The 21135-nt window shown below is 36.8% G+C and overlaps 1 protein-coding gene and 1 pseudogene across 1 annotated transcript; both read right to left on the reverse strand.

Annotated features, from left to right (window-relative positions):
* Positions 1-7081: 7081 nt before the first annotated feature.
* Positions 7082-11623, reverse strand: LOC112202078 (probable disease resistance protein At4g27220). The gene is made up of 3 exons (XM_024342989.2): positions 9376-11623; positions 8858-8993; positions 7082-7395 (listed from the first exon to the last, which is right to left on the reverse strand). Exons 1-2 carry the CDS (start codon positions 11268-11270, stop codon positions 8972-8974), a joined length of 1917 nt encoding a protein of 638 aa, XP_024198757.1. The 5' UTR covers positions 11271-11623; the 3' UTR covers positions 7082-7395; positions 8858-8971.
* A 44-nt stretch (positions 11624-11667) lies between these two features.
* LOC112164339 lies at positions 11668-16805 on the reverse strand (annotated as a pseudogene).
* Between the last annotated feature and the right edge of the window lie 4330 nt (positions 16806-21135).

The following is a 21135-nucleotide window of genomic DNA, read 5'->3' on the forward strand; positions in this document are numbered from 1 at the left end:
CATCCCTTGGTCGTCCATGAATGTTTTTATTCCTCTGTTTTGCTGTTCATGGTATAAATAGGATACAATACGCTTGGGAGTGTCTTGACCCCTAAAGCTCAAGAACACATCATGCTTCCACTGAGAAGATAGTTAATCTGAAGCAAGAGATGCAGATGCTCGTTGGGTGCTCGAGGCCATTGAAAACACCAAAAATAAAACAAACAATTTCTCAAGATCAGGCAGGAAAGCAACAACAAGAAGCAAAGCAGAAACCAAATGGAAAAGATTACACCAAGGAGGTGAAAGGAACAGATCACCAAAAAGAGAAAACACCATGAAAGAAAACTTGATTGACGATTTGTATAGGAGAGGAGCCTATGGAATTTAGGCAGTAAGCATCAGGCATCAGGCAAATAATAGTATATGTCATTGTCTCCACTGAGTCTCAACGGGTAATGGCCAAATTTCCCTTACGGATATTCGTTTTAGTCCGTCATTTCTTATGTTAGCAGCTGTTGTCAGCTAGAGAAAAATAAATCTTATTCACAACATAAAAGAATCAATTAGAGACTTCTTCCATAGTTCCATAGGTTTTGTTTTATCAGTCATTCTCTAAGCATTGTTAAAAATACAAACCACATAACGAATTCACAAAGAGGCGTATTCAAAATGACAAGCTGAAACAATGAGACAAACAATTACAAGCTTCAGGTTGCAATGGAAAGATTGTTAGTTTTATTATCAATATACAGTCAACTATGTTTGAACTCCATGAGTTTTTCTGAATGAATAATGTAGAGTAATGGATCCTAGAAAGAGTTTGTCACATAAATACATTGATCATTCATAAACATAATGTTGGCCATGTACGAAACAATTGAAAAGCGGACATGATGGCATCATCCAACTTATAATAAAAGCACATTTCTTTCACTCTGCTTTAGGTACTTACGCTTATCGAACTAAGCAAATGTAAACTTCTCTTCTCCTTTCCATAAATTCTTGTTTCATGAAATTTTTTTACAAACGTACTACAACAAAATAGCAATGCAATGGGAAACCAAGATATTTAGAGAAAATTATTTCACTGACTGAAAATATTAGAAGCTACTGAATTGTAGGCTTACCTGCTCCCATACTCTTCTTGGTTTAGAGGTTACCTTCTTCCATACCCAACCTGGTGTAGGGGTGTTCCTTGTTTTAAGGTTCCTCCTCACTCTACAGTTCTGCAGCAAGGTTCTTCTAGGTCCTAGTTTTATGGCTCATAGTCGTTAGGAGTGATTTGTGGTAATGATTCACAGTCCTTGACCCGTTGGTCATTAGCCTGTTATGTCTTCCACTTTATATAGTCTGTATCTTGTACATGTTTTGTGTGATCAATAATACAAACACCAACATTCAAATTCAACAGAAAACAAGTCTAATACTTAAACACTTCCATTAATAGAGTTAAAGCAGAGTGGTTTACAAACCAGAAAAAAAGAGGCAGAAGTCGGTTCAGCTGAAGGAAGAGATGCAGAGGCTCTTTGAGTGTTGAAAAACCACCCTAAAAAAATGTGCAGGTCTCAAAGAGAACGGGCAACAAGGCACCAACAAAGAAGCGAAGAAGAAACTACAGAAACCGTTTAAAAAAAAACCCCAAATCCACTTATATATTTGATTAACTGTGCTCAGCCACTTTAGGCTCCATAGGCCATAGCCTCCTCAATACAAAGTAAAGCACCCAAGTTAAGAAAGACTAAAGGTTGAAGAAATTAATGTTGGTTCTTTCTGGCATACTCTATTGGTCTTGACCTAGACACACTCACACACCGGCCTTTTGGAAGAGTGTTAACATATGAGGCCTTTACTCTGTCACAATTGAAGTCCAATTAATCTTATGGACTGAAAACCTGTAAGATTGAGAAATGGAACAATAAGTTGACTATGATGCATTTGAAATCTTATTCAGAACCAAATGCTGATGTTTTAGCCCCACTGGGACAAGCTTAACAAATAAAAACTCTTGGAATCAAGGTGCATAACAGTAACACTCCATATTGCATCTTTCCATACTTTAGACTGTACCTCTATTTATTACTAGATTTTCAATGAACTGTGTTCATCTAGTTCTTGTCTCAATCAAATAATTTCAAGTTTGATGTTCATTAATCATTGCTTTCATTTCTGCAAAATTTAAATTCATCTTTCAGCTTAAATTTTAGGTATCATTAGGCGACACCATACTTACGTTATGTTTATCTTTATACCAATGTGAACATCCTAATTTGCAGAACATTATGGTCTGCCATATAACACATCGATCATTTATCATCATTGTATCATGTACAACCAAAAGAATTTAATCGCGATCGGATCCCAAAACTAAATAATGCAATTGGAACCAACATGCCTAGAGCAAATAATGTTATTAACTGAAAACACATCTTAATACTAAACCGAGGAAAATAATGGAGTAATTAGGTGATAATATTACCATGTTCATCTCAGTTCCTTAATAGTTATTATCCAAGCATATTGATGACTGTTATCACATTTTAGCAAGCATATTGGAGAAGCAAATGTCCAATTTCAAAAACTTCAATACTAAACCGGCAAAACAATGAAGAGAACATGAAATAAAGGTGTTCCGATTTTGAGCCAATATTGGCATAGGAGCCAGAAGCCAACAGAATACAAAATGCTAATAGAAAACCAAATTCTGAACTCTTTGTAATAAAATAGAAACACTAATTAAAACCCACAAAGACTAGAATTGTAAGAGGGAAGTGAAAGTGAAATAGAGTTTATGTTACCAATCAATAATCAATGAGTCATCAAACTACTCATCATCAAGCACAATCCCACAATCCGTACAGTAAAGATTTCAACTTTCCCACAATCTTTAATAAAAAATTTCATAAATCATAAGCAAGTTATTGAATACAGAGTTACTCATGAATCATAATAATCATTGATCAAGATTCGAAGAAGCATAAAAAACATATTAAGCAAGTGAAGATCATAGAGAGTAGAAAGTATCTTAACTAATCAGCAGACAACTCCTCCGTCAGAGGAGGAAGGGGACGACGGAGTTGGAGCAAGAAGCGGGTAACCTGCACGCGCCGAACCAGAGCGTGAAGCAGCCAGTTCATTGCGTCTGCGCGCGAAGTTCTCTGTTCTCGCTTCGTAGACTGGGCCTTTAGTTAGGGTGTTTGCATCCCCGCACGGCCCAACCCATTGGCCCTATGGGTCATGTGGCCCTTGTGTTCTAAGCTCATTTTCAAGCCCGCCCGCGTAGGATTGAAGTCCAACCTAGCCCTTGTATTAAGGCGGATCAGCCCGGCCTTTTGTCAAATATGATAGGGTATGGGCCAAGAAAATAAATCCCGGCCCGGCTCTCCTATGTCCTATCTGGCTCATTTTGAGTGCTTAAGGGCCAAGCATGCCCAATCGAGCTCTAATTCTATGTTTTCTATTTTCTAAATATGTTTATTTTATTTGTATCAACATACAAATTATCTCTTTTTTAATTTTATTTTTTTATTTTTTATTTTTTTTATCAAATAAACAACTCATATACAACAACAGTTTATTGTGAGTTGAATTCACGACCTCCCACTTATAAAGGAGAGACTTATGTCATTAGATCAAATAGTATTGAGCATCTCTTTCTTAGTTTGTAATTGATTTAGTAAGCTTTATTTTCTTTAATTTTTTTCTTTATTAAACAATAATCAATTTTGGAAGATTTAGAGAGATAATTAATTGAATATAACCACCTTAACTAATATTTATAAATATTATTAAGATAATTCTATATATATATACGGCCCGATCAAGAGAGGACGTCCACACTTTCGCTAAAGTGCGGACGACGGCGTTGCAGCCCCGCTCAAGCCTCAACGGCGGCGCGAATAGGGCCGGAAGCATCCCAGACGGCTTCTGGACAGCGATTGAGGTCGGAGGAGGTCGAGGTTGCAGGTTTCAGGGTAACAACCTCACCTACAACTACAACCTGACCTACAACGCTGCAACTTCGTCGCCGACGACTCCACCCAACTGCAGACTGGTCCGTTCAACCCCTGGCCTCCCTCTGACAACTGGCACCACACCGTCGTGGCCTGAGTTGGGCCGCAGCGCCGTCATCCGCACTTTAGTGAAAGTGCGTACGTTTTCTCTCGATCAGCTCCGTATATATATGTTATTTATGGTCAACAAAAAAAAAATATAGGAATGAGTTTCAAATTACCAATCCAGGCAACCATTAAGCCACATTTTGAAAAAAAAAAAAAGTATCTTTTTTTTTTTGGTTAAATGAACTTAGGCACGTTTAGACCTATTCAGAAGGGCCGGCCTTTTTGACCTTTACGGCTCGACCCTAATAGGTGTGTAAAGACTAACATATTTAAGCCTCAGCCTGGCCTAAACCTAAAATTTGTTGACTTTAACTAAACCCTAAAATTTAAGTAGGGTCGGCCTCAACCCAGCCCATGATAACCCCTAGGTGGCCCTAGACAAGGCTCCACTTTTTGAAATAATATACTCTCAGTGTGATGCTACATGCTTCGCTGAAGGAAAGTTGCTTGCCTCAAAAACTGCTTGATCTTAATTAAAATCGTTTTCATATATAAAAGTGTAGCTTCAAGTTAGTCCAGAAAACGGGTTATGGTCCTAGACATCGACCTTCGTTTTGGAGCACTGGTTTCTTAACCTGTAAAACCATTCTAGTGATTATACCGTCAAAGCTAGCCAAAACACTAACTAATATCATATTGATACAATATTCGTTTCATATTACACTTCAATTCTGTAATCAGGTACATCTCGAAAGATTTTATCTTGATCATGTTAACTAATCTCTTGATTCTCACGAAGTTTATGGGATGGTTGCAGCTGGAATCCCTTAGGAAGTTGTTTTTTTCACATGATGCATGATACATTGGCACATCAGTTGGATCAATCAACTTTGTGTCTTCAGCTAGATCACCAACCTTTGGAATATATCGACATATCCGTGATATATGTGTCTAAACTATGTAATATTTGGATTAATCTAAACAAAATGCTAATCCAAAATTGATCCATTATGAGTAGTGAGCCCAAATTTAGAATACTCAGTACTATGAAATCAATCAGAAATGCTTACATAAAACACTGGAAGATGTAAGAGGGACAAAAACAAAGAAACACTAGTTTTACATCAACTATGTAATCAAATTTATCCCAAAGCTCAATCCCACCCACCCTCTATTGAAGAACAATCATATATTGTAAAAATGTTCAACTCTTCTAAACTAACAAGAACCCAAGAAAGAATCATCAGCTATCGAGGAACACAAGTGACCTTGATTAGTGGGCAAGTCTTGGCTTTCGGGTCGCTGACGACAAGGCTTCAGCGAGAAGCGGTGATCTCCACGTGAGGAAATGAGCTGAGCGAGCGGCCACTTCTTCGGGTCTGTCTGTGCGGTCTTTCCAAATTCTTATGACGACTAAGAATGTATTGGATTGGTCCAATCGTGACCCATGTGATTGGGCCTAGCCTGTAATGGACTTTTGTATTTATAATATGAGGACCAAAATCTAGACTGTTTTATAAACAATTTCTCATTTGCAGCGTTAGTAATTTAGTATCCACAAGTTTAAAAATGCTTACCGCAAAGAGACTATGATGCACATCTCACGGAAGAGTCTATGTAAACGCATGTCTAATGCCTTAATATACATCTTGACCGACAAAAATAAACAAAAATTTATTCTTAATAATGCAGAATTACAATCTCAAGCTACACATTATTGTTAAGGATAACAACCCTGTTGAGGAATCCAATATTTCTTCTCTGTTTCTTCTCCACATATCAGCTCTGGTCACACATTTCTCCAACATATAATAGTAATTGTGAAATACAACAAGTAATACTTCAGATAAGTGACTCTGTAATCAGCTAGCAGCAGAACCAAATGAAGTTTATAATAAACAAACATACCTGCTCTGTAGAAACATGTTACGTTATGAAGATGGACTTGGTTTCAAAGATTAAAATCAGGTGTCGAAAACAGAAGGCAGTCGTCCAAATGCAAATGTTCTAATGAAGGGCATTCCATATAAATAGTAGCAGTTCCACCGCTGAACACCCCTGTAAGCTGTGGAAGAGCATACAGGAGCAAGTTCTTCAAATCTAGAAAAACAATGATCTTGTTACAATGATCTTGTTCTTCTTCCCGTTTTCCTGGCTTGGTTCAATAAGGCCTTCCTAGCTACGACAATCTTCTACCCAAATGTCTACCAATGGAAAGGCCTTGAGCTGCCGCGGATGTGAAAAACCTTTTCCAAAGCACAACCTAGCACTGAATCAAGAGCAAAAAATTGACTAATTCAAAAGCATTGCCCCAGTAGCTGCTATCCAATGCAAGTTTTTATTTCTTTATGAATGTATCATCTTGTGCTGACAGGGATACTTTTGGAACACCTGATAAATAGAAAGAGATACAAATTATAGCATATAGCATAACATCACCTATGCTAGTAAAAATTCAACCTGTAGCTCAATGCCGAAGATGGTATCAGAAAATTTTAACACTGGATGTTCTTCCTACAGTTTCCATAGTTGTCATGTTTAAATTTAACAAATTTTCCTCTTTTGGAATAAACAAAATTGCAAAGGAAATTAAGCCTTCTGCTAGTACACAAACAGATGCAACACCAACAATTTCCTATACATGTATCATTTTCCTCAACTTTTCTCAGCATTAAAGCAAAAGAAAATAGATAAACGCTGCCAATAATGAGCTAAAACCCAATCATAAGCTGTCGATACATGGCATGAGGAAATTCCTGCCAGTGAACACCAGATATTGTTACTGAGTTCTTGATCGATGAACGTAATCACATTTTAGTAATTAATTTGGAGAACCACATGTCACAAAATGAAAGCTAGCTTAAGCTAATATAAAACAGACAAACAACATATATTGAGCGATACTTGCATGACTAATGCAGGTGTATTAATAGGGAAGCACAAGACCCAAACCATCTAAGATAATACATAGAATTTTTATCAGTACCGGTACTGCTACTGGGTAAGATATAAGAAACACCTTCAAGGACATGAGTCTGGCCTTTGAATGGAAACTCAGAAATGCTGTAGAACTACCATAATACGAGCATAATTAGACCATAAATCACTTGACTGGTGTTGCTACAATTTCAGCATAGATATATATTACAGTATTCTTGAATTTTTTAACAATTTTATTTACAAATACCAGTGGCAAGAATCAAATGTCATCCTGATTGAGCATGTCAACTAATCTCTTCACTCTCCAAGGTTCCTAGAATGGCTGTTACAATCTCTCTGGCTGTTTTGAAAGTCACGATCCAGTAAAGCTTCTAGTGTATCAATTGGTTTTGCAGCCTCAGCTAGATGACCAACCCTGAACATAATGAAAAACAAGTGAAGGAGTGAACTACTTTGAAAAAATTCTTTCTTTTAAGCAGCAAAACACTACTTCTTGCAGTTACAATTATCATATGAGTTGCTTATCCTAAATGTCAATTGACTGCTTCTCTTGAATGAGTTAATGATACCAGAAATCTTTGTATATTCAGTTTTTTAAGTTAAAATCAACCACCTCTTCTAGTGTATTAACTGAGAATTCACCCTGTAAGTTCATCAATCTGCACCCCACATTCCCACATATTAATAGAAAAAAAAAGAGCTTAATTTGGTTTACAGGGATGGGAGTCAATTAGCTATGCGTTGTGGTAGTATGACTCCAAACTTTAGATAAGGATCTTGATGCATATGACAGAAGTTGTTAAGAATTTAATTCAAAATGCTAACACTACTTCTCTTCGATCATCCCCATGCTAGCTGTAAACACAATTATTGATGACTACAGAATCATCACTCAAAGGACTAATTTCAAAATGCTAACACAATTTCTCTTCATCCCCATGGCTAGCTGCAATAACATTGATGACTAACTCTTGCCACACAAAGACTAATTTCTACAGAGATAATATATTTTGTGTGTGTGTGTGTTAATAGTACCCATTCATAGGTTACAAATTTCTGCTTCATATGCAGAGTATATTTCCACTTACAACCTTCAAGCCAAATAAGTCACAATCTCTCAAATAAATGAAGATTGAAGACTAAATGAAATGACTAAATACATGATGTATGCAATCATCCTGATTCAAATTTGTTTCAAACTAGACATTTTCATATACCAGTGAATCAGTAATTTGTATTAGTAAGTAGTGAAAACAAAACAATCCTCAAGGATACAAAGTTTTCTGTGTGATATTATTTTTTTCTCACAAATTTATTATTTTCCATCAATTAATCATCAAAATTTAAAAAAAAAAAAGATTGATAATGACGAATGGTAACAAAAAAAAAAAGAATATAAGAGCGAAAAAGAAAATTGTAGTTAAAATTTGCTTGCTGTACTGATACACAGAAGATTGGGAAAGCAAATGAATAATGAGAATGTTAAGACCTCCTTCTTGACCTAGGCAGATTACTCTCTGCACCCAATTAGTCAAGCCTTAATCTTGCATTAGCAAACCACTTAGTTGACCCAACACTTGGTTGTGGTCCTGGACACATGTCACTCTGCTGACTTATTCCAGCTCAACTCTCTTAGCTTATATGCTGTACGCAAGACCAGTTATGGTCAGACTGGAATTATGAATGAATCTTAGTTTTTTCCCTTGTTTCAATTTGCAATTACTCTTTCGAACTCAACAGAGAACTCCATATATGTTACCAGAATGTCTTTTTAAGACAAATAACAGTTTTAGTTTTTATGGCATCGCAAGAAATCTACCATTCAATGAAAAGAAAATAGAAAAGAAAAGAATTCAGTTGATGACACAGCATCATACCTCGACAAAGAAATAGAGCTGAACTTGTTTACTCCCTGCTCTGGAAGTCAGAAGCTGAGGGACCACTGCAAGCCAGCAGGACCATTACATGGTCTCCATCTACTTTGACAGACTTCACAATTGGAAACCAGATGTTCTGTTGCATCGAATTGGGAAAAAATATACATTATTATTAAATATTATAAATTTTAACATAAAAACAACATTCTGAGAGTGTCTATAACATTTTATGTAATTTGCATTACTAAGTAAAGAAAACAATACAATCATCACCGAGTTGAAGTATTCTATATAATTTTGCCTCTTTTTTTTTTGTTAAGAACAAAAATAAAAAGGCTATTTTTAAATTTGCTTGATGTTCTGTCGTGGGGAACTCATTTGTATTAAAAGATTGGGAAGAATAAAAATTGAATCGCACATATTAATTGATCAAACCATCTTTGCCCAATTGCTACCCTACAAAATATCAAAATATAGAATAAAAGACAAATTAAGTAATATTTCACACAGAGACATACCTGCCACGTAGAAATTGGTACATTTGGAAATCATTGAGTTGGACTGGGTTCGTGCTGCCAAAGTAGTCAGAAGCAGAGGTTGAAAATGATACATGGTTCATGCTTTCGAGGGATTCAGAGTAATTGGAAGAAGTTGAAAATGAAAACTGGGGGCAATCCACCACAATCAAGTGTTCCAATGAAGGACACTCAATATCAACAGTACCACTTGCACCATACAACATAGGAAGTTTCCTCAAAGCCAAGTTCTTTAATTTTGGTAGAACCGTCTTCTCGTTGTTCACTACTTCAATTACTGTACCCAACAAAGGGCACTGCTCTACAAGAAGGTCTTCCAATTGAAAGAGACATTGGGCTACATCACATGCGAACAGACTTCGCAGCAACTCGCAGCGGTAAATGGTCAAACTTTTAAGACTCTGAAACATTACGCGTGGGGCAGGACCACTACAAATTTTCTTCACTAAATTTGGACCCAACAAATGCATCTCTCTCAGTTTTGATTGTTCTGGCTCGAACCCTTCGCATCCAAACACATATTCCAATTCATCCATCCAATTTAAATCTAGTTTCTCTAGATTTGGTAGTCTCTGTACAAATTTTGATACATTCTTCAAGATAAGACAACAAAACATGTGCAATACCTTGAGATTCGAGAGAGACCCAGGTTGTAACTCACCAACACACAACTCCTCAAGGTGGATCAGAGATATCAGATGCAACTCTTCCAAATTCTCAAACACTGATCCTTTTTGAACCCGTCTTGTTGTATTCATCAACTCTGTCATGTACACATAGGAATCAAGAAAATGACCAGATACTGTGAGATGCTTGAGTTTATGTAACCTCCCATGGTCATATTCCATAAGAATGTCACTCATCCCTCTGCAGCACTCATACTCTAGCTTCTCTGTTTTCTTTGTCACCGCGTTGATAAACCAATCAGGTAAAGTACTCATGGTTACTCCCCTAAAAAACAAGGATCTTGAATTATGATCTCCTGTTTTGTATGCAGCGGAGTCGCGTCTGCTGACGATACTTATATAAAAGTAATCCCAATCTGGCTTGGCCTCAACATTGTTAGGGATGTATTTTGCATCAGATATGCCAAGCTGCACTATTTTCAAATTTGATAAACCAGCTAACTCATCAAAAATATTGGCTTCCTCAAATCCACAGTACACCATGTACAATTCTTCTAATTTATGCAACTTTGATATCACTTTAGATGGAATTGTGACCACACCACTCACCGAGGCTCTTGCCCAAGAGCGATTGACATCCAAAATCCTTAGATTGGTCAAATGTCCTATTTCTCTCGGCAATACCCTCTCCTCGGGACTTTCATATCCTGAACGCGAAAGTCCCCCGCTCCCGGGACAGTTTCTCATACTAAGAATTTCAAGCTTCTTCAGTTTTCCCACTATAGAAATGTCAATAAATTTCTTGCGAGAATCTAAATACAAAGCTTGGAGGTTGGTAAGGAGACTGAATGATTGCGGTAACACGGAAATACTAGTGTCGCTAAGATCCAAGAGCCTTAATTCATTCAGCTTTTGGATGAACTTTTCTGGGATCTCATCTAAATCATCATTCCGGTTTAGTAATAAAATCTGGAGATGTGGACATACCAACTCCTCTTCAGGTAGCTTGCGAATTTCGTTCCTCATCAGTGAAATAGCAGTGCAGCCTGCATGTAATCCGCGTGGCCTCCAACCCTTTAAACCACAGCCAGCTTTCACCCAAAACCCATCTTCAGATTCTGCAATTTGAATGGCTGTATCCCGGATGACATCATGCATCTTTACACATCCATTTTTCTCGCTATCCATAAGCAAGCTAGAATCTTTCAAGTACTTGACCACTGAAACTACTATTCCTCTGGCTTCTACCATTGTTTCGGCATCTCGAAACAACCTTTTTCCGATCGCATACCTGAACAAGTCTTCTGTTTTGATTTCATGGTCTTCTGGGAATAGGCAACAGAGCAAGAAGCATGACTTGTGGTCTTCATGTTTCAAGTAATCATAGCTTAATCTTATACATTTGAATGCATCTTCCTCATGGTTAGGATTGGGAGATCGCGACTTCTCTAGTCGTTCAGCTGCCTTTTCCCATTCCTCCAGGTCCTCATCTCCGAGTGCCCTTGCAACAGCTATCAATGCAATCGGTAGACCCTTACATTCTACAGCTACCCTCCTCGCCACATTCTCAAATGTGGTGGACTGAAGAGGATTTATTCCTTCAATGTTGAAAGAACAGTCTTCTTGTTCTTCACTGTTTCCTTGCTTCCTTCAATTATTCTTTCCAACAAATGGCAAATCGTTACATAAGTGTTTTCCCAAATGCCAAGTGAAAATGATAATGAGCTACATGAGATGTGAAGTCTCTTTCTAGAAAGATGTAGCAAATGAACAAACTTTTACAAGTCTGGAACATCGCACATCAGCAGGAACCATGCATATGCTTCCCATCTACTAGGACTTCATGGAAAATCGCATATTAGTTACGCGGCCGAATCTAATTGGAAAAGAAAAGAAGATCAGCTAAGAATCAGGAATTCAAAAGCAAAAGCAAGTAACAAATCAAAAATAAATAAAAATGATTGAAAATATGGTGTACCAGGGGTCGAGGACCCTGTTTCAAATTTTCTTTCAAACAAAACATTTTTTTACCAGTAGAGAGATTGGCCCTCCCAAAAAATTGTTTTCCACTCCAAATTAATATTTTATTATTTTCAAACTCTAAAAAAATGAACAAAGAAAAGTGTAAAACAACTTTATGAAATTGTCAATAATATTGCATGTAATTTGCATTACTAGAATAATGAAAACACAACAATCATGATATCAGACACAAAAAAAGGAGTTAAATACTGTTTACTCCATATACAGCTCTACTTATATGGTTTCATCGTTTCAATTCCTGACCTTCGAATTTCACCTAAAAAGTCTCTGAACTCCCAATTTCCTCCCAATTGGTCCTTGCTGTCAAGCCTCAGTGAAAACTTCATTATCTTCCCCTAAAAAATCTATTATACCCTCAATTACTTCAAAAAAAAAATTATCTTCTTCTCTTTTTTTATTTTTTTTATTTTTTTATTTTTACATCTTATTCTTCTGGCTTGCTCTCATCTCCTCATTAAGACGGTTCCAATCCATAGACCTTCAAGAGGTGAGATGAAAAAAAGAAATAAAAGAGAGAGAAAAATAAATAATAATAAAAAGTAAGTGAGGGTATAATAGATATTTTGGCAACTTTAACCGAAAATTTAGACGGCAGGGACCAATTATGAGGAAATTAAGAGTTCATGGACTTTTTAAGTGAAATTCGAAGGTCAGGGACTGAAACGACGAAACTTTATAAGTATAAAAAGTAAACAATATTTAATCCCAAAAAAAATATAGAAGAAAAGACAAATTAAGTAAATTTTTCACACAGAGACATGCCTTTCATATAGGAAGCGGTGCAGTTGTGGATCATTGAGTTTGACTGGGTTCCTACTGCCAAAGTAGTAGGAAGCAGAGGTTGAAAACTGGGGGCATTCCTCCACAGTCAAGCGTTCCAATGAAGGACACTCAATATCAACAATAGCACTTGCACCATTCAACACAGGAAGATTCTTCAAAACCATATTCTTTAATTTTGAAAGAACCGTAATCTTCTCGTTGTTCACTGCTTCAATTAATCTTTCCAACAAAGGGCACCTATCTACTAAAAGGTCTTCCAATTGAACAAGACAGTTGGCTACATCAGATGCGAACAGACTTTGCAGCAGCTCGCAACGGTAAATGGTCAAACTTTTAAGACTCTGGAACATTGCACGTGGGACAGGACCGCTACAAATGCTTTTCACTGAATTTGGACACAACAAATGCATCTCTCTCAGTTTTGATTGTATCGGCTCTAACCCTTCGCATCCAAACACATATTCCAATTCATCCATATAATTTAAATATAGTTTCTCCAAATTTGGTAGTCTCTGTACCAATTTTGATACATTCTTCAACATATGACAAAAACAAATATGTAGTACCTTGAGATTTGAGAGAGACCCAGGTGGTAACTCACCAACACACAACTCATTAAGGCGGACCAGATCTATCAGGTGCAACTCTTCCAAATTCTCAGACACTGGTCCATTTTGAACTCGTCTTGTTGTGTTCATCAACCCTTTCAAGTACAAACAGGAAATAAAATGACCACTTACTGTGAGATGCTTGAGTTTATGTAACCTCCCATGGTCATATTTCATAAGAATGTCACTGATCCCTTCGCAGCGATCATACTTTAGCTTCTCTGTTTTCTCTGTCACCGCGTTGATAAACCAATCAGGTAAGGTACTCATGGTTGGTCCTTCAAGATGCAAGAATCTTGAATTATGATCTATTCGATTGTATAGAGATTTTATGAATCCGCCAATATGTATATCAAAATAAACCCAATTCGGTTCGGCCTCAACATTTTTAGGGATGTATTTTGCATCAGATATGCAAACCTGCAAAATTTTCAAATTTGATAAACCAGCTAACTCATCAAACCCAATATTGGTTTCTCCTCCTTTTCCCTCAATTTCACACCCCCAGTACTCAAATCCACAGTGCAGCATGTACAATTCCTCTAATTTATGCAACTTTGATATCACTTTAGATGGAATTGTGACTAAAGCGCCACTGACTTCCAAAATCCTTAGATTGGTCAAATTTCCTATTTCTCTCGACAATTCCGTCCCAGAATATTTCCTCATGCTAAGAATTTCAAGCTTCTTCAGTTTTCCCACTATAGAAATGTCAATCAATTTCTTGCAAGAATCTAAATACAAAGCTTGGAGGTTGGTAAGGAGACTGAAAGATTGGGGTAGAGAGGAAATACTAGTGTTGCTAAGATCCAAGAGCCTTAATTCATTGGGACTTTGGAAAAAGGTCTCTGGGATCTCATTTAAATCAGTATTCCGTTGTAGTAATAAAATCTGAAGTTTTGGACTTACCAACTCTTCGGGTAGACGGCGAATTTTATTCTCCATTAGTGAGATTGCAGAGTAGCCTTCATGTGATCGACACGACCAATGATTTAAACCACATCCAGCTTTCACCAACAACCCATGCCCATCTTCACATTTTGCAATTCTCATGGCTGTATCCCGGACGACATCATGCATCCTTACACATTTACCAGTGTGTCCACTGAATTCACCCTCCAAAAGCAAGCTAGAATCTTTCAGGTGCTTGACCACTGAATGTGCGATTCCTCTGGCTTCATATATTGTGTCAGTATCTCGAAACAATCCTTCCCCAATTGCGTACCGGAACAAGTCTTCTATTGGGATGTCATAGTCTTCTGGATATAGGCAACACAGTAAGAAGCATGACTTGTAGTCCTCATCTTTCAAGTAATCATAGCTTAATTTTATACATCTGAAAGCATCTTCGTCATGATCAGGGTTGGCAAGTTGCGACTTCTCTAATTGTTGAGCTGCTGTCTGCCATTCCTCCAGATGTTTATCTCCAAGTGCCCTTGCAACTGCTATCAATGCAATGGGTAGACCCCTGCATTCTCCAACTACCTTCCTCGCTACACCCTCAAAAGTGGTCGATTCAAATGACCTTCGTGCCTTGTTCAAAAACAAGTTCCAAGCATCTTCTTCTGATAAGATACTGAGTTTAATTTTTGCTTGGCTCTCCATGGTATGGCATACATTCAATCTCCTTGTGGTGAGTAGGACTTTGGACTTGCACTTTTGAAGTTCCTTGTAGCTGGGAATCCCTATCTTTGATAACTCTGTTCTCCCCCAAACATCGTCCAAGATTATAAGGAGTTTTTCTGTTCTCATTATCTCCTTATTCAATCTAGCAATTCTTTCAATTTCTGTCTCCCTCCCACAATTTGAAGCCCAACTGCTCTGCCAATGCATCTTGAAGTTTTTCGAAATTAGGATTTTGTGAAACGACAGCCATAATCATATGATGAAAAATCCCATTTTTGCAGACTTGTGCAGCGACATGTTTTACCATGGTTGTCTTGCCGACGCCTCCCATGCCATACACCCCAACGGCATTGACTTCATCGTCTTTTAGGGCATTCGTAACCTCATCCATGGCTTGTCTTGTTGCTTGAAACTCTTCGAACTCTCCCATGAACACAACTGCAGCAGGTAAGACTTTACGGTAGACAGATTCCACAATGGAGTCGATCAGTTCTTGGTGAGTCCTACAAGGAAGAATTAAGGGTCAAATAGCCATTAAGTAAATTTATAGAACCTAATTAAGGGCACAATTATAGTCCTTGGCAATTAAGATAGACTCAGGATGCTTACTTATGATCATTTGTATTCCACCCAGAGATATTGGCCACTTTGTATAAAGCAGCTTTCCACTCCTCCACCTTCTCTGATTTGTGTCGCCCAGATTTTACATGCTTAGTGAAAGCATCTTCGAAACTCCTCTTCTGAAATCGCACATCAGTAGGATCAACATGACAAAAAAGTGGCAGGATTCTACTGTCGTCTTCCATGCATAGACAAATCTCTCTAAGTTCCTCCAAACACCAAGTAGAAGAAGCATAATTTTGCGAGAGAACAACGATTGCAAAACTTGATTCTTTAATTGCAGCTAAGAGAGTGTCAGAAATAGCATCCCCAACTTCAAGATCTGGATTATCCATGAATGTTTTAATTCCCCTCCTCTGCAGTCGATGGTATAGATCAGATGTGACACCTTTGCGAGTGTCAGCACCCCTGAAACTCAAAAACACATCATACTTCTGCCCAGGAGGAGGAGGAGGAGGTGGTGGTGATGATGATGATGATGATACTTCAGCTGCTGATGAAGGAAGAGATGCTGGATGATCCTTCTGCTCAGGAGGAGGAGGTGATGATGATGAAGCTTCAGCTGCTGATGAAGGACGAGATGCTGGATCATTATCATCCTTCCGTATTGGACTTGGACCCCGCTTCATTAGAGTCCATATCCACTTATTAATCGCCATGTAACTGACCCATGCAACAATCACCGCAATAATGGTTTTCCCCTCCATCTTTCATGCAAACACAGAGAAAAGCAAACACAAAATTTAAAAATCAACTCAAAACAGGCGCAGCATAGGAGGACAAAACATCATGAAACTATGAAATACTACAAGATCTTAAGAAAACTAGATTATGTTAATAACCTCGAAACAACTGAGCTTCGTCGGCTTCCGCTGGCTGATATGGAGTTTGAGAAGATCTGTGCGGGGACTTGGACCGTTGGACAGATCTTGATAAGCCTTTTGAGCAAGCGAGGCTTGATTCAGAGAACAGAATACAACTCTCCAGATTATCCTCTCAATGGGAAACAGAAAGATAGTTTGAATGGAGAAGAGGCGGACACAGAGAGGGTCTAAATCAAGGACTAAAAAATCGAAAGTTTCGGCGATATTTCGTCGAAATTTTCGGTTTTTTTTTTTTGGTGTCGATATTTCCGTGACCATTCAAGTATATTTCAACAGATATTTTGGAAATTTCCCAAAATTTCCGGAAATATTGAGAAATTGATGATATTTTGTAAAATTTTGGGTAATTTCCGTGACCATTCAAGTATATTTCGACGAATATTTTGGAAATTTCCCGTAATTTCTGGAAATATCGAGAAATTGGAGATATTTTGCGAAATTTTGGGTAATTTCCAGAACCTTCCGACTCTTCCCACCCTTTCTCACATCAGTTACACGCAAAGTCACCACCACTCTACCACCCTTTCTCACATCAGTCACATGCAACATCAACATCAACATCATGTGGCTGACATATAGTTGGTCAAAAATTCCAATAAAAAAACCAACAAAGTCTCAAACCTTGGTCACTTCATTGCTCTTTGAGCAAGAGCCTTAGCCAACTTTGCTGCACCTACACTTGTGTTATCATTGCAACATTCTAATATATATTCATTTTGCCTACGAATCTGAAAACTTAGGTAAATGTTCAATCAATAACTAACATAGAACAATCAATTACATTTTGAATTTTGTACCTCATAAGTCTTCTACGTGATTCTAAGTTACTCATGTAATTCAAGATGTAATGTATGATATGTACAAAGAATGGATATAACATGTAATGGCCTAACCTCCCATTGGGTTTCCGGCCATCAAAAAAAAAAAAAAAAATTAGATGTTTATTTCTAAAATTTTCAAAGCTGTAGGCGATTCAGCATTTACCGTTTCATCTTAAATTATTACAAATAACTACATAACAATGTTTATTAAGGTTTTCTTTTCATATATAGTAGGCAATTGATTAAGTAAACATATCTAAAAGTTTTACTTATAATTTCCATGTTTTTCTTCAAATTTACATCAGTTTTCTTGATTATTTACCGAAATCGATATTTCTGTCGAAATTTCCGTTTCTGGGACTTTCGAAATTTCCTCAAAACTCGATATTTTAGTCCTTGGTCTAAATTTCCATTACTTTTATGGAAATTTCCATTAATTTCTTGGGAGTTGGGACCACTCTCTATTTTCTACTCTTTTTATGACAAAAAAAATAAAAAAAGAAGCAGGACTCATGTTTTTCATCACAAATAATTCATACCATTGCGGCATTGCTTGTGAGAAATTGATGGAGAATGTTTGGTTTTTAGTTCACACTATAGAAATTATTAGTGCTTATGGCAGGTCTGTGGACCCACTTAAATTAAAAGCTTCAGAGATATTGTTGGTGCTTATGGAATCTTGACCCAAAACTGTTCTCATTCAAACTCAAGGTTTTAAGTTTCTCCGAAACTGTCGAAATTTCCGTAAATTTGAAGTACCGAAACGAAATTCATATGCTATATCATTTCCGTCAGGAGTTTCCCGAAATTTTCCATACATTTCCGCGAAATTCTTAATTTCTGAAATATCTACACTAAAAAAATATATTGAATAATTCACACCGAAATTTTGTCTGAAATTTCTGTGAAATTTCTGTGAAATTCGTTTGTCACTGACAAAATAAGAAATTTTGATTTTTTTTTTTCCCATCAAGTTGAAATTGGATACAATAAGACCCTCTTTGCTTTATCTGCTACCAAAGTACTCATGCTCCAAGTCTCTAACCACATCATGATTCTATTTGCAATAAGGCAAATTATGGAAATGATAGGGGGAGTGACAAATCATGGCACTATAACCAATATAGTAGTGATGATCATACTACTTATCCTGGTGCAAATCATGAATATAATTCTAGAGCTAGGGATGCACAAGGAAGACGCGATAACCATTTGTCTCTAAATGAGTTTGAATCAATTTCTTCAAGTCTTGACTCAATGGACATAGGAACTCAATATAGTGATCGATAACCCTAGCCCATTCCATTCTCATTATCCTCATCATGAAATGTGTTCTACCTCATAAAGTACTTACGGAATTGGATCAAGCTCACAAGGTGGAAGCACATATGGCCTTTTTGATCATTCTTCGTCCCAACTACCGTATGCTTCATACAATGAAACACCATATTGGGTAATTCCACAATATCCGATTTATGGATTGCATGTGGGAAGAGATCAACACACATACATTACCCATGTGATGAAGTACCAAAATCATTTCCAAAATTCATGTACTTGGGAGCAGTACGCCAGTATTGTATGATACTAAATCGGACCAGTTCAACCACATGGATCGAACTACATCGTAGTAGCTCTTATTACTAATACTTTATATTGCTTTTGTTGTACTTGTTCATTCTCATTCATCGGGTTTTGGTATTACATCCCCCCCATTGTATTTTTCTAATTATTAATGAAAAAGGCGTGATGGCCAAGCCTCCTACTGGGTTCCAGCCATAAAAAAAAATAAATAAATAAGCAAATCACATTCACATTGCCAATATACAGAACATTTATAATTACATATAGATAGTTTAGCAACTTACTACAGTTTTAGTTAATTACTTGTTTATATTAAATATCACAATTCTATTATTTATGTATAATTTTAGAGAGGTTATATTGTAAATAAGTTTATTATAAGTTAGGGTAGTCTATATAAAAGTTTCATTCAAAAATATCATTTTATAAAATAGCTCTTTATAAAATAGCTCATTTTATAAAATATCAGTTTATTACAGAAACTGCTTTCTTTACTTATTAAAATAGCTCTTTATTTGTTGGTGGGAGAGTGTTATGCTAGTTGTTAGTTGTAGCTATTTGAACCCCAAATATTATGAACTAGAGAATGTTTTTCGATTTTGCTATATTGCCGGCAATCCAAACTCTGGGTTGGTTTGTGTAGGCTGGGAATTGAATATGTTTTTGAGAAATTAGTTTGAGTTGGTACCACACTCTAGGATTAGATTTTGGAGTGAGAATCCCAAGTATCTATCAACATTGTACCGCTTTAGAGCTTTTCTGGCAGCAATAACTTGATTTGTATACTTAGAAACCCAAAGCATTTAATGTTGAGAAACTCTCAATGTTTTACTTGATTTGTGAACTTGGATTATTATACTGATATTTTTAGTACTTCGAATTGGAAGTCTTTTGAGAGAGATCTTACAAAACTTGAGATGAAGAAGGGATGAAGAACAAGAGTTCTTGCTTATAGTTCACATACTTCAAATTGTAGGGAGAAGAAAGAAATAATGATTTGAAAATAAAAAATAAAAAAAAGTTTAACGAGATAATTAACTTGGAAATGTGTTTTCATAGGCAAGTTTTAGTTCATTACTTATCAATTCTTTATGCAGATGCAGCATGTCTCTCAATGCATTATCATTTTGGAATTTAGTTACAGACCAGTGTATAGCAAATCTACAAATGACAGCATCAAAGATCAGGCAGCCCCAGGTGCTTTGTCTTGAAAGCCAACAACGATCCAGACGACGACTTTTAGTCCTCTCCGTTCGCACTCTTCTTTCTTATTAATGGTATTTTCTACTTAAAAAACGTCTGGGTTTCTTAGCTTCTGGATAATCGAAAATTTGTTCACAATTGTAATATATTTGGAATCAAGATCAGATTTCTCTTCATTAATGTTGTTTTACCAATTGTAATCGTTGAATGTAAAATTGTAGATTCGTTTTCCCTCTTTGAATTGTAGCAGCAGCTTGGTTCATTGCTTTTGTTTATCAGTGCATTATAATGTTACCAATGAGCAAGAGTTCTCACTGAAGTATCTCTATATGATCTCAGTATTATCCAAGCTTGAAGATTGAGCTTTGTGCAATTGGAACCAAGATTGCCTTCCCAAGTACATTTGCACTAGTTAGCTTGTGTTTGATTACTGTAATTAGAGTTACTTGATTCAGCCCCAGTATCTATGAGGTTGGTTTTCAACCTTGAAAAATAGAAATTTGCATGGCGCAAAATGTACAACGTGGAAAGGAAACCTCTTAAACAACCACCTCCTTTTTATTTTGGCAAGTAAACTTTCACTAAGAGGAGAAAAAACCAACGTACAAGAAAGCTTTGAAATGCCTCATAAGAGGTCAAGAGACAAAAGAAAACTTCAGCGAGGACAAGCGTGTTAGTCCAAGTGAAAAGCAGAACTAATGAACAAGGGAAGCTAGTGGTTCCAGTTTGGAGATGATAATGTTTAAGTAAATCCTTGTTTGTGTGTTTGACCCAAACTCTAGGTTACTTGACCTAATGGTAATAGGGTTACATTAGAAGGATCTAGATTCCTATATATTCAATGTACGATTACTTTCCTTGTATGATTTGGATTCTATGTATCGTAATCCCCTATATAAAGAGACCCCTATTATCAATGAGAATACACAGCGAATTTCTCTCA

Source organism: Rosa chinensis, chromosome 5, assembly GCF_002994745.2.
Source record: "Rosa chinensis cultivar Old Blush chromosome 5, RchiOBHm-V2, whole genome shotgun sequence".
In the NCBI taxonomy this organism is placed as follows: Eukaryota; Viridiplantae; Streptophyta; class Magnoliopsida; order Rosales; family Rosaceae; genus Rosa; species Rosa chinensis.

Coding starts and splice junctions, on each gene's coding strand:
- LOC112202078 (XM_024342989.2), bottom strand. CDS start 11,270: ATGGTAGAAGCCAGAGGAATAGTAGTTTCAGTGGTCAAGTACTTGAAA. Junction 8,994..9,375: donor TACCAATTTCTACGTGGCAG/GTATGTCTCTGT, acceptor TCGATGCAACAG/AACATCTGGTTTCCAATTGT.